Source organism: Phyllostomus hastatus, unplaced genomic scaffold (assembly GCF_019186645.2).
Source record: "Phyllostomus hastatus isolate PE091 unplaced genomic scaffold, TTU_PhHast_1.1 phas_contig_348, whole genome shotgun sequence".
NCBI classification, from domain to species: domain Eukaryota; kingdom Metazoa; phylum Chordata; class Mammalia; order Chiroptera; family Phyllostomidae; genus Phyllostomus; species Phyllostomus hastatus.
In genome coordinates this window covers 8,829,836-8,843,990 of record NW_025333860.1, presented here as the reverse complement: position 1 = coordinate 8,843,990, position 14,155 = coordinate 8,829,836, and the positions used below count along the sequence as shown (strand labels likewise).

Sequence of the window (14,155 nt, the reverse complement as noted above, 5' to 3'; positions counted from 1 at the left end):
TATTTCATCCATTTTATTGGTCAATGGTAATAAATGTTCTTACATGATCTGGGCACTGCTTATAGGAAAAACTTTCCCACTGATAAGCACTGTACTGACAACACGCTTCCAAGACACTTCACAACTAGTGTCCAGTTTTTCTGAGAAGATACCCCCTAAGAAAGACATATCAACCAAAAAAAGGGATTCCAGCCACAAATTGGGCTTTGGGTAAAACTAAAAAAATAAATAAATAACATCTTCACACCTACCAAGAGAGAAATCAGCTGTATTACCCAGTTTCCTGGGGTTTGTAATATGCTTGGGGGTTATCAATTTAATGGGCATTTCATGTGAGTTCTGATCCCGTGTGAGTACAAAAAGCAATGATGTTGCAAAAATTTACACCAGTCTACATTTACTTACATAATATTTTCCAAAATTAAAGTACATATCAAAGATATTGAAGAAAGTTTAGAGTGGTCTAAAGCAGTAACTATCGAACTGTTCTGGCCTTGACTCAGAAAAAGACATAAATTTTACATGATGACCAAGCATATATAGAGAAATGTATATAATTAAAACCAAGCTTCAGAAAACAGTATTTATCTTTACTTCATGTAATTCTATTTCATTATTTTAGCTCTTTAATTCAGTAAATTGATTTCATAACTCACTGGTGGGATAGAATTATAATGTACTTCTTAAAAAACAGCAGTCTAAAGGGCAAAAAGAAAAATTTTTACTCTTCCACCAAAACAAATTTTGCCTTCATTCTTAAACTGGTTCTTACTTAACTTCAGATGCATAAGAAATCAGAAGCCACTCAAAGATAGTGTAAACAGAACATTTCAGGCTTTAACGTGTGATTATATTAACTTTAAGGTCAGAAGTCCTGCATGCCCCAAACTACTGATGTTAGAAGTTTAGTTCCACTCAGAGTTCCTTTTACCAAGAATTTCCGAGAATCCAAGGGCATTTTAGATGAGCCCAAGAATCAACTCTGACTTGCTCACTGGCACAGCCAACAGGTGCTGGACTCCACAGCTGCCTGTCTGGTACCACTGCTGCCACCTCGGGCAGAGCTCAGCTAGCAATGCTCCAACACTGGGAGAAAGGGTACACTTTCCCTCTATACCTACTGAACAAGGGAAGGGCAAAGCCCATGTGGAGAGTCAGCTAAGACAGGTCCTCCATGTCATACCCACAGCTCTTCCCCTCACTGGGCACCCATGCTGCCCAGAGGGTGGCTGCTGAGGATGGGTCCCAGGGCCAGGAACAAACTTTACCACAAACCCCCACACCTTCTCCTCCCTCCTGTGCTGGGGCAGACTGCAGAGGATGAGGGTGAGTCCTCTTCCAAGGTTGCCACCACCTTGGGTCCATCAGGCACATCTGAGGGCCAGCCCCAGCTGTGGAAAGCATGTGAGCTTTTTTCCAGCAAACCCTCCAGACCCCATGCCAGTCACTATGTTCTAACTTTGAGAATCAGGCCAAGATCAAAGAACAGACACAAATTTCATCTGGAGGTAGATGAAAGCAGAATTCATCTAAAGCGGATCAATTGGGGAGCTAATTCCAGCTAAGCCACTTCAAGACTTCTATTTGTCATCCAGCCACATCATTTAGCTTACGCTCACCTCTTTCCTGCTACCATGTTCAAGGACACAAATCATATCTTCTCTAAGAAGACTGTTAATCAGTAAGCAGAAGTGCCTGATTGGCCTATTTAGCACCCAAATACATTCATCCAGACCAGACATCTCAGTTAAAGTAAAAATCTTTTAAGGTTCTTAGTCTGATTTTCCTGCACATCACCGTCTCTGAATCTAAAGGAGGACAAGGGAGAAGGAGAGGCCGAGTTTCTGAAAGTGGTTCAGCTGGCTTCTTGTACTTCTTCACTAAATAATATCTGGAAGCAAAAGCAAAATATGTAGATTACGTTTTCAGTTTTAGAAATAATGGAAAAAACTACACAGTATAATATATGGCATTGTTTCCATATTTTAATCTTAAGGGTAGATGTTTTTACTCGCTCTCTGGAACAATAAATCCCCACCTCCCCTAATACGGGAATATTATAATAGTGGTTTATAGTTCATCCTGGGAGTTACAAAAACTTCCCCTAAGGACTTGGAAATAAGGTCAATAAGAGTAGCCTCTGATAAATAAATTTTAAGATGAACACAATGACCAAGAAGATAAAGTTACCTTTAAAGACAAAGAGGGGCTCCAGGTCTAGCAGACCTAAGAATGCACTTACCAAAATCCTGACTAAACAAGGAGTCACACAGCAAGCGGGTGGAGGCGGGGTGGAAGGACAACCAGGAACAGACAGACACCTATAGCAAGAATAGATTCTCCCAGGCAGACTCCCCAGACAAGATTCCCGAGACTTCTGAACCACCCACACACTCTCCCTGATGGGACCGTAATGCTCCTAATGAACTTGGACCTTTGTCCTAATTCAGTCCTCACCAAGTAGCCTTTCTTATGTGACATCTGCTGCAAACCTGGGTATAGAGAGAGAAGGCACTGACCATTCAAGCTCGGACTCTACCCATCTATTCAACCACAGATCGGATGTGAACTGAGCCCCCACCAAGCAGGGCCCTTGTCCTAAGCAACAGAGATACAGTGGAGAATTAAACATTTGAGGTCCTTGGGGATAATACAAACAAGTAAACAAATAAACAAGATAATTACAGCTAGTAATGAGAACACAAATGAAATAAGCTGAAAAATTGTGGGGGAAGAAAATGGGTGTTTAAAGAAAAGGGATCAGGAATAGCTCCTTTGAGAAAGTAACATTTAATATAAAACCAGAAGCTGAGCATTTTCCAAAAGCATTGTTAAAAAAAAGAGAGAGACAACAGGCCCAAATGGACTCACTTATGCTAAGTCCCATGGCACCACCTGAGACTTAATTCCTAACCTAGTTACAGCTGCAGCTGCTCTCGGGAATGTGATCTTGCTCAGTCTGGACTTTCCTGTTCAGCACTGGATAGACCCTTTTTACCCCCTAAAGTGAGATGCCCTTGCCTGAAACAGTCCACTTTGTCTCTGTCCCTCCTTCCTTTCTGCCTCTAAAAGCCTTTCTTGGAGCTCCTTTCTTTCTGTTACATGGGATGCTGCCCTGATTCATGAAACTGTTGAATAAAAACAGATAGATCTTTACATTTACTCAACTGAATTTGATTTTTAACAGCATTTTTCAACTTTTTTTAAAGTTCTACATCAACACAGTGGTAGAGAAAACTATAATGATTAAGACGGAGCAAGCAATGTGAAAGGGCGTGTGAGGCGTGTAGACAAGTTAGGTAAGAGTAGCTCCTTTTTGTTCTTGCTCTTCACGAAACACAGCAAAGGCCCCACCTCACTCCAACCCTCTCTTCCAGGCTTGTGCCTCTACTTGTTTGAACTTGGCAGCACCTCTGGCTGTCTGACTGATGACAATCCAGAATCTGCCGGGCAAAGATAGAAGAGTTTCTAGGCAGAAGGAACAGGAAAACCTAAGAGGCAAGAACTAGCCTACCATTTCTTTGGAATTTCCAAAGTGCCTGAAGCTTTATGAATAAGGGGAAAGTAACAGGAAACATGGCCAGGGGAGCTGGCAGAGGCAGAGCCACAGAAAGAGATCTGGGTTTTATTGTAAGCTAATAGGAAGCAAAGAAGTAACACAGCCTGATTCACATCTTTAGATGCTCCCATTGGCTACTGTGTGGGAGTGAAGTGCAGGGTGGTAGAGGGGCTCTAAAAGTGGCCAGGCAGCAGTGATACGGTGTGATAAGGGCCGCAGCAGCAGCAGTGCTGGGGAGAAGGAATGGCTTCAGGGCACATTTTGGAGATGGATCGCCAGAACTTGTTAACAGACATATAAGTAGGGTGGGGAATCATTCTTTGGCTTGGCAAAGAGTGGTGTCTTTTATTGAAATTGGGGAGACAGGAAGGGGGAGAGTAAGGTGGAGGGGAAATTAAGAGGTTTTTTGGTTTTGTTTTTTAAATCCTCACCTGAAGATATGTTTATTAATTTGAAAGATAGAGAAAAACATCAGTGTGAGAGAGAAACACAGATCAGTAGCCTCCTGTATGCAGTCCGACCGAGAATCAAACCTGAAACCTAGTACATGTCCTGACCAGGGAGGGAACCCACAAACTTTTGGTGTACTGGACAATGTTCCAACCAACTGAGCCATCCAGCCAGAGCAGATGAAGGGTTTTTTGATGGGGATATCAGGTTTGAGATGCTTATTAAACACACAAGTAGAAATGTCAGTTAGGCAGCTGAGGCTCCTAGGAATACTGGAGTGAATAGCCTGTATATACGGTACATTCAGAAATTATCAGTGCCTAAATGGTTCCTTAAAGCCATGGCAGTCCCATCCTGGAGACAGCTGTTTTTTATTGTAAATTAATAAATTAACACCAAGGCAGTGGGGGCCAAGCTGGGGTGCCCCTCAGCAGACCGTTGGCCTTGCCCTGGCTGGGCCCACCCCTCTGCTTTGCCATTGACCTCAACTGAGTGCTTCTACCAGATCTTATTGTGTTTCTATGTGGAAAACACTGTGCCTAATTCCCCCCTTTTTTCTTGTGGATCAATGTGGAAATCTAAAAAAGTGACATGTATTTAAAATCTTATTTTTATAAAAATGCATTGAAGTGCATATTTGGTTGAACAAAGAAATATTACACAAATAAAGGACAAACTTTAGGCAGGTTAGGAGACCAAAACCAGACCCTAGTTTAAAGGTGGACACAGCCCACAGACCAGAGCTGCTGACTTTGGGCTCCATTATTGCAGAATATTTGAGAACATTACAGAGAAGGTTGGTTGTTAAATCACTTGATAAAATAAACATCAAGAAAGTATTAATAGAAACCCTAGAATTAAATTAACATAAGATTAACAATTAACAATTTCAATTTATCCCTTTAAGCCATTGATTAACTACCACTAAGTGATTATTTTCCTGACTTCCTACCTTCCTGGGGCTTGTTTCTCAGCAGAGGAGACAGACCACAGTGTGGACAGAGCTGGCCAGAGGCAGATGTAAGAGGCTTTCTGACTGAGGTGAGAAGGCGACAGGTAGTCCCAACGTAAAAAGATAAGCAAGTCGCCCTAGAGGTGATTTCTCAAACATTAAATATAAACTTGATTGATTGTAAAAAACTTTCAATTCCTACTTGGAATTAAAGTTTTAATTTTCACTTCAGTATTATTGAAGTGATTAAATGAAGTAAAGTGGCACATTCATGCTTCTAGGAGCCCTTTGCAGCATTTTCAGTGGACTCTCCTAAAGAGATTTCCATTTTCTCCCCATCCTCCTTTATCATTTACCACTTTTTTGTGTGTGTAACTCTGAAAGATTCTGGACAGCAATAGTCAACTTTTCTTACAAACCCAATCCTGCATTTACTTTTGGGAACTACATGGAAGGGTAGCATTAGAGGACGCAGAGGAGAGGGGTGAAGTAGAGCCCCCGACTTCCATTTTACTCCAGCCTCAAGTTGCTGCAGAGCTGCTCCTTTAATTAAAGGAGCTGTGTTCCATGGGCTGGTACTCATTCTTCCCTGCTGCCACAGTGGGAAACCAGCCAGGCCTGCATTCCACTGAAGCCGGTTCCTAGCCATTTCTCTGTTTGTTACACTTTTGTGCCTTCTTCTTTTCAAGAATCTATGAGAAGCCCAGTCATCTTGGTATGCTGGCTCTTTTGTTCTTTCTCCCCACCCCCAACCTCCTCTTTCCTCTCCTGGTGGACATTCTCTCAGGTGGCAGCAGGGTCCAGAATCCCCTGAGCCAGCCTGAGAAAGCTGAGGCAGCTCTGCTCTAGGCTTTAGGTGCATGCTTTCTCTTAACTGTACACCTTTCCTCCTGCCCTGATGGTTGCATGCTACAAGCCATTTAAGTGTTAAGAGCCAAGGATTTGTTTGGTCTTTGATTTCAAAATCATTTAGAACGAGCTGGCTTAAGTAAAAGAATTCTACTTAGGATCCTATCTAACTGACTAAAAATTTATACTGGGGTTTGGATCCAATGACCTGATTGGTTATAAATCTGCCTTGCTTTGCTGATCACTGACCTGAAGATACATTTCGCTCAGGGACTTAGAAGAGAGAAGTGGCTATGGCAGGAAAAGACTGACTGCATTCTGGCATCCCTGGGCCAAAACCTCTGTTACAGCACTCTTCAACAGCGCCTCCATTTCATTATTATCAACAGTCAGGCTTGGTAAGGGCTCTAGAAGCCACAGAAATTTTTCAATGTCCGAATTTTAGATTAGTTGTTATAAAAGCATCTTTGTTCTGCATGATGCATCATCCCTGGATGCAATGACTAGTTCTAAAAGAGAACACTGTCCTTCCCCATCATGCCAGACTCCACTGTTTGTCATGAAGGCAGCAGTCACTCCAGCAGTCACTCCAATAATCATAGACACGCTCAGAGTCACAGCTCAGGTTGGTGTTCTACCTATAAGAGTCCACTTATTGAACATTTTGTAATGCTTTTATTCTCCACACTTCTCTGCATCATTTCCTAATGTCAGTTTTATTCTAGATACTCAGCCCAAGAAGTAAAACCAGGAAAGAATTCTGTCCATGTTTATCTACAAAGACAGTATTTCAAGCCTGGTTTTCTATTTTTCTTCCTGGATGTTTCCTCGTTGAGAATTACAGAACTCAGGCTCCAGGTGCCACAGCCCTTCTCAGCCTTCCGCCTGGAAGGGACCTGGGCCAGAAACCTGCCTTACCTTCAGCTGAACTAGATGCACATCCACGTGCTTGCTGTCTGAGTCCTGCTGGACTGAGTGGGTGAGGTCCCGGACCCTCTCCGAGGTCATCCGGAGCCAGGTCTCAATTTCAGGTAAGTGAAGGACAATCTTCCAGTCGGCCCCTGTATGCAGTGGGGGTGGCTTTTCATACTGCTGGTCAGAATCCATATCCTTCATTGCCTCTTCTCCCTCACCCTGCTCCACAGTGGGTGTCAAGTTGATGGCCATGGGCGAAGCATCAGTAGCCATGGGATCCAGGTCTTGTGACCTCAGGGGGGACAGTGTCACACTCATGGTTAACATGGAGCAGTCTAAGCCTTACTTCTTTCCAAAACAGCTGAAAGGCAAGGGGAAAGAAGAAAACAGGAGTCAGACAAGATTGCCAAATAAAGAAATGATACTTTGCAGAAGAAGCAGGATTTCTAAATTAAGCCACATTTCTAAATTAAGAAACCATAGCTCAGAGCAAAAACAGAAAGAGGTGTTTTAAGTTTCCACATAGTAGCCCCAAGACTCAGCATGTAATGAGAACACAAAACCACGTGATATTGCCTACCCCCATTCTCTCCCCATTCGTTATAACAAAACCCTGGTTTTTGGCTGTGCCTATTCCTGTCAAGAATTTAAAACTTCATTCCCTCTCTCCATCATAGCTAGGTGTGGCCAAATGGCTAAGTTCTGACCAATGAGCTGTAAGTGGAACTCCTGTGTAGAAAGTCTGGGAAAGGTACTTAAAGGGAGCTGACTCCATTACCAGGGCTCCCCCTTTTGCCCTCTGCTTTCCTCCTTCCAGCCAGCAATGTGGACTTCACGGCTAGGGCTCCAGTTGCCATCTCAGACCAGGGGATGCTTCTGAGTGTGTCAGGGAGAGGATGGCAGTGCAGAGTGGGCAGGAACATGGGTTCCACAGGACAATGAGGAACTACTGTACCAGTCCGGGACTGCTGCCCTGGACTTCTTCTATTGAGAAAAGAACAAAATTCTACCTTGCAGAAGCCTCTAGTATTGGGGGGCTTTTCTACTACAAGCATCCAAACATCATTTCAACTATTGTAACCAATATATCCCATACATGGAATAACAAGAGAGAGAACGTGTTTGAATTAGTGAAAACACTGTGCTGAATTCAGGAAAGGTTGCTCCTTTCTGTGATTTGTTAGATAAATAGATATCATGCAGTAATTCCAAACCTTTACTTTCCTGAAAAGTATAAATCATGGATTACATAGAATATATCTATAATTAATTAACTCTCAATCTAAGTGACATTGTTTGGTCATGTTGAAATTTTTAGAGGCTCTGGAATTTCCAAATAATAAATCTCTCTTTAAACTTAAAACGTTAAAATATTCATCAAATACCTTAAAAATAACTTAAGTGTAAGTCATAATAAGATAAGGTTGCCTTTTAAGATAACGTTGATTAGCTTACTAATTACCTAGATATATAATTTGTTTCTTCTGGAACCAGTCTATCATAAAATGACAACATTTTGGATCTTGTACATTAAACATTTTAAGTAGACATTATTTTTAGTTTCAGGAGAAACTTTGTTTACCCAAACAATGTTTCTTTCCTTTTTGTAAGGCTTTTTTTTTTCATTTCACACATTCAAGTTACTTTATAGCTCCATCCCCCTAAAGACAAAAGGTGGCTGATCAAAATATAAAACATAAACATGATTGTCAGAAAGTAGCTTATATGTCGTTAGGTTCTTACCATCCACTTAGTATCAGCAAAAAATTATTTTACCTACAGAAATGGAGGGTAAGAATCAAGAAAGATCCCAGTTTGACTAGGAATATGTAACTTTCCATACAGGAGTGAGCACAGGAAATTAAAGGACTTGTTGAATTAACACAAGCCTTAAAAATAAGTTATTCCCATGACATTATTTCAGAAGCCTCCCAATGCTGCAGGATGCTGCCCCTTCCCACTTTACTGAGCACCTTATTTTTAAATTAAATGATAAAAAGGTTTACAGATGAATTTCTGAAAGCAAAGTTATTTACAATAAAGCAAAATATTATGTTATAAAGTAAGTTTAGTACTTTGGTACCTGCCTTAGAGAATGGCTTTAGGCTTCAACTCAACAGCTTTCTCTGCCTAATTACAAGGTGAAGAAATCTACACCCACATTTTTACTACCTTTGCATAAAATTTTTAAAATAACAATACTACTATACTTGGCTATTTTTAAATACCAATTAGAAGTTAGGAAAATTTCACTGGGAGCCATAAAACCCTGGGAAGAGTAACCATCATACTACTTCTCTTTTTTTTTAATTAATTTATTTTATATTGTATTTTTTCCATTACTATTTAGTACCATACTACTTCTTAGTAAACCATACCGTAGCCTCAGACAGGCTCTGATTCTGATTTTCCGAAGCACTTTTAAATTTTTAATCAATTTCTGCCCTCCGGAGAATCTGTTTAGAATCACAACCCCAGAGAAGGAACCTGATAAACAAAGGTTAATAAAGGTTTCCAGTGCAGGTCACAGAACTGGTGGTAAGTGAGGACAAGGACACTGGTGTCACAGTGGTTCCCTTTTCTAAGAAACCAGACTCATCTGAACCAGAAAACTCAATGCCAGGGTGGTGTACAATAAACTCTCCAAGCTACTCCCACACCTACTCACCCCCAAACCCCTGCCCAATGCCCTGCACAACCCAGAAACAATGCCTGGTCACTGCGTTTTCTCTGAAACTCCTAAATCACAGCTGTGCCTTCCTTGGAAAGCACATCATACTGTGAACTAAAGAATATACCAAAGAACTGCCTCAATGCAATTCATGTCCCAACATACATATTTCTATACATACCATCAGGCTATGCCCCAAGCAGGCACAGTGCAGTTTTGTGTGATTTGGAGCAAGATGCTCCACATTTCTAGGTCTGTTTCTTTATCTGTAACATGGCAAAATTGGCCTACGTGACTAGTAAGATCCCACTGTCCCTAAAAATCTGTGATTTACTTGTCCAGAAATTCAAAATTACTGGAAATATCCCAGCTGTACTGAGAGCTGTGCAGAGCCTAAATGATGGCCTTCCATTTCACCAAAGCACACACACAGCATCAATTGAGCTGTCCTAGTTAATGGAAAGAAATAAATTATAATCATGCAAATGCATTTTGTAAATCATTATTTATACAATATGTGTTGCTAATTCTTTCCAGGGGAGCAAATATGGGAGATTGTCCCCTCTGGGAGTTTGCAACTTACTGACAACACAGACACCGTGGTTATATATGTAACAGAACAAAATAAAAACATTACACAAAACAGCAGATGTGCCTCGCATATGAGTAAAGGGCAAGGAAACCTTACATTCAAGCCGCCAAAACAAAATTTTCCTGGGTTATAAAATTTCAACCTGGATGTGATGTTTCTATATTTAACTGATCAGACTATAAACAAGAAAATTTCCTTAACCTGAAGCTGTAAAGCAAAGCACTTTATTCAAGTTTTATTTTAGCTTCTGCGTATCTACTTTCCCTAACATATACCTTTGCCACTGCAAAAGGAACACCGTATGAGTCATAATAGCATAGCAAACCTGGGCAGTGGCATAAATTTGATTAATTACCCATTTTCATGGAAAATAACCACTATAAACATTTAATTGTCAATTCTAATAGTTCACATTTAAGTGTCCACCCTCAGATGAATAAACTCTATTTCTGATTTTCACAGTTACATCTGATTTAAAAGATAACTTAAGTTTGTCATTTAAAGGAAAACTGCTTCCCATTGTGAAGTCTTACAGTAACATCTCTGTGTATATTTTTCCTGTATTTATTGCAACTATTCAAGCATGCTTTCCCATAAAATTAATTATTCCATTTGAATGCAAACAAATAGTAGGAAAGTCAGCAGAAGTCTATACATTCTTCTACATACTGTAAGTTTCATATTCCTCCTTTACCAGGCATCTTGCAATAAGATTCCTTTCTAGCCTCAGAGAAATTTAAAAAGAAGAAGAAGAAGCCAGTAGACCACAACTCCTGACGATGCACACAACAGCGTGGGCTCAAGTGCACACGAGAACCCACCCAGTTACAACTCTGGCTCCACAGCTGTGAGCAGGGCGGTCGGCCAGCTTTTTGGAACCTAATGACCTCTGCTCCCCCTCCCCCCACCAAATGCTTATCTGTGGCCACCTTTCCAGCATTAGCCATAATGCCACCTTTATCCCAGCTGCTGTTAAAAATAACATAGATCAAATCCTTTCCTTTCCACAAATCCAAAGAATATTCCATATTTAAAGTACAAACGTTGAAAGCAGTAAGCATTTTAAAGCTTTTCATATTTTAAAAGCTAATCATTTTAATCTGTGAAAATGATTTTCCAACTACATTCTCTGTATTCAATATCATTTTATAGAAACAGAAGAAACATACCATAGATTGCTTCCTAACAAGGACTGGTTCTGCTACCTCCCTGACAATCCACAAGTTTTAAGTTGAAACCTGACATTAGCCAAATGCATTCAATCTGAAAAAGACACATTTAAATCAGGACAGTGTTCTACCAAAACAGGTGGGCGAAAAGGCAGCACACAATCATCAGAGCTGTCCACCTCCTTCTCTCTTCTCTTGTAATTTTCTCTTTTAAATAAAAGAATAGAAGAGCCAGGAATCTGCCTCCGGTACTCACTGTAAATGCTTAGTCCCTAAAGGTCCTTCAGGATTAAATGTCTGGCTCCTCCTTCTCTCCCCCCTCGGGTTCTCTTCTCTCGGCCAAACAAGCTGAAGGCCAGTGTCAGGGCGGCTCCAACAGCAGGGCAGTGGCAGGTCTGTAGGGCACAGCTTCATGCACGCTAGTGGCCTGACTCGCTTACAAAGAGAGGGCTACTATGCTGTCCCTATTTGGAAGCTAATGTATTAGCTCCAGGCCCATGCGATTATAGGCAGGCTTTTACAAACAAGCAGTGATAAGTGAGCTGAGGAAAAGGAGACAGTTGCCAAAACAAGGGTCACTATGGAAAAGAATGGGTGGCAGAGCACACCCAGTCATGGTTCAGAAGAATCAAGACTGTATACCCTGAAAACAGCAATCCTAAAGCAGATTAAATACATTTGTAAATAAATTAATAGTACTATATTAACATATCCAGCTGACAATGCAAGTTAAATAGGTTCAGGCTCTCTCTCGTTTCTTAGGAAGAAACTGTTCTTTCCAAGCAAGAACATTACCATGTGTACAGCGTGAGATGCAGTCTTATCATTATGTAAATCAACCCCAAGCCTAAATACTTACTCCCAGTCTTTCTGTGCTCTGCTCACTTCTTCGAAAGCAAGTGAGAAACTAAAGCATAATTTTAGCCAAATAAACAAATCTGCTTTCCACAAAGCACATGTTGTAAATCAGAGGTAGAGAACATTGTTAGGCCCTGACTGGTGTGGCTCAGTGGTTGGGCATCATCCTGCAAACCGGAAGGTGGCCAGTTAGGTTCCTGGTCAGGGCACAGGCCTGGGTCGCAGGCCGGGTCCCTGGTTGGGGGCCTACGAGAGGCAACCAATTGATGTTTCTGCCACACATCAATGCTTCTCTCCCTCTCTTACTCCTTCCTTCCTCTCTCTCTAAAAATAAATATTTAAAATCTTAAAAAAAAAGAACATCGTTAGGCATCACTAAGTGTCCATTTTTCTCCCTCTTCCTTTTTTCTTTCATATCCTCATAATTACTCTTCACAGAAGCTTTTCATGGAGATGATGAATTTTGAAAAAAAGTTACACTGGAATGTTTTTATTTTTGTCTAAGGTTACTTCTCATGCTCTGATTGCATTAAGGAAAAATAAATGAACCTGAGACATGCATCCTGTATCTGATTCCAGGATTCTAGAATCAGGTTCTGTGAAGATAGCACAAAAACACAATACAATTAAGAAATTAATTAAATGTCTTGGTCTACCTAGATGAATGAGGCCCTAATTCATCACCTAGTTTTAAGCCTTGCTGCCCACCTACCTTCCTGGCCTCTTGGAAGGTCAAGAGTTGGGAAACTTTAAGTGGCTTTAAGCTCCTAAAGAAGAAATCCAAATGTTCCTGCCAAGTATTAAGTTAAAATTGTACTTAGGGGAAAAGAGAGTGGTTTTTGTAAGATGCTCCTAAAGAATTTTCCATAATCACTGTCTGTCTCTTCCTTCTCCTTTGTCCTCTTCTCCTCCGGGGCTACGCCCTCCAGAACTCACCTGTAGTAACACAGGTTAGTGAGATCACTGAGGAAACCCCAGATTAGTCTCACTTTCTAATCCTTCCACCATAACAGGACAGCCTCCAAAGTATATCAGTGAGAAGGACTTAAGCTTTAAGGAGGTGGTGGGGGAGGAGGAGACAGCATGAAGCTAGTGAACAGCAGGGCTCAGACAGATTTCTACAGTTTAAAAGATCTTTTTGGTGTTATCACTGACATTACTTCTCTCTCTCTCTTTTTACTGCTTTAATATATCTTTTGTATTAGCTATTCCCCCTGGGCAGATGGCTAATTAGATCCTGCTAATCACATAGAGACCATGGACACTCCTGGGCCTCCCCTCAATCACCACTGATTTTCTTGCCCAGAGCAGAGTCTTCTGTCCACTGTAATACACTTCATCAATAATCTTCCTTGCTCCCATCCTTCTTCTACCCCCTATATCCCCAGTCCATTCCCCAATTATTGAGATCCTTCTCCTGTGGCTGGAAGTCCCAGACTGACTCAGCTCATCATCTTACCTCCTGTGTTTTCTGCCCCCACGACCACAGTCAGTTTCTGTCACTCTGAGATTCACTTGGCCACATCCGCCGGTCAGCTGTGAGTGGTGCCCACGGTCACAAGTACATGGACCTGGACTCTGCAAACGCTGATAAGTGTTCATATTTCTCACCCCCACCTCAACTTGCTAATAATCACTTTTAAGCATTAGGCAGCCATATTTCTGTTGTTCAAAAAAAAGTCTTGAGAGAAACTGGATTTGTAAAGCCCTAAAACATAATTTATACAGTTGTTTTTGTCAGTGCTATTAACACAAAGACAATGAAACAAGATTTATTTCAATTCAACTGACATTACTGAGAATCAACTATATATAAGGTGTTATATATGTATATGCCTTATCATATTTACCCTCAAGGAAATTATAACTTAATAGAAACAACTTCTCTCCCTACACCCTCCTCCTCTAACACACTCACCCACTAATATCTAAAGCAGGATGTGGGCAATCAAAGCCCCTTGAGGCCCCAGTGGAGTGGCATTAACCCTGGAAGAAAGAAAGATAGGGGGGAACCTTTATTGGAGAGGGTAACATTTGAGATGGCCTTATAATAATATGTATAATTTAGATAGGCAAAAAGAGAAGAGAGGTGCGGGAAAAATAGAACTGGGGAAATTACATGGACAAAGACACCTTAACA

The 14,155-nt window shown here is 41.1% G+C and overlaps 1 protein-coding gene across 5 annotated transcripts in view; it reads right to left on the bottom strand.

Annotated features, from left to right (window-relative positions):
* The window catches only part of AKAP6 (A-kinase anchoring protein 6), a 480,213-nt gene that overhangs the window by 369,403 nt on the left and 96,655 nt on the right, over positions 1-14,155 (bottom strand). For 2 of the 5 annotated variants that reach the window (XM_045841110.1, XM_045841114.1), the window contains exons 1-2: positions 11,414-11,532; positions 6,729-7,086 (exon numbers count right to left, since the gene is read on the bottom strand). In XM_045841110.1, the coding sequence (XP_045697066.1) occupies positions 6,729-7,052 (324 nt within the window). In that variant the 5' untranslated portion in view covers positions 7,053-7,086; positions 11,414-11,532. Of the gene's footprint in view, positions 1-6,728; positions 7,087-11,157; positions 11,213-11,413; positions 11,533-14,155 lie in introns of those variants that run through there. The other 3 variants (XM_045841111.1, XM_045841112.1, XM_045841113.1) reach the window with 2 other exon arrangements.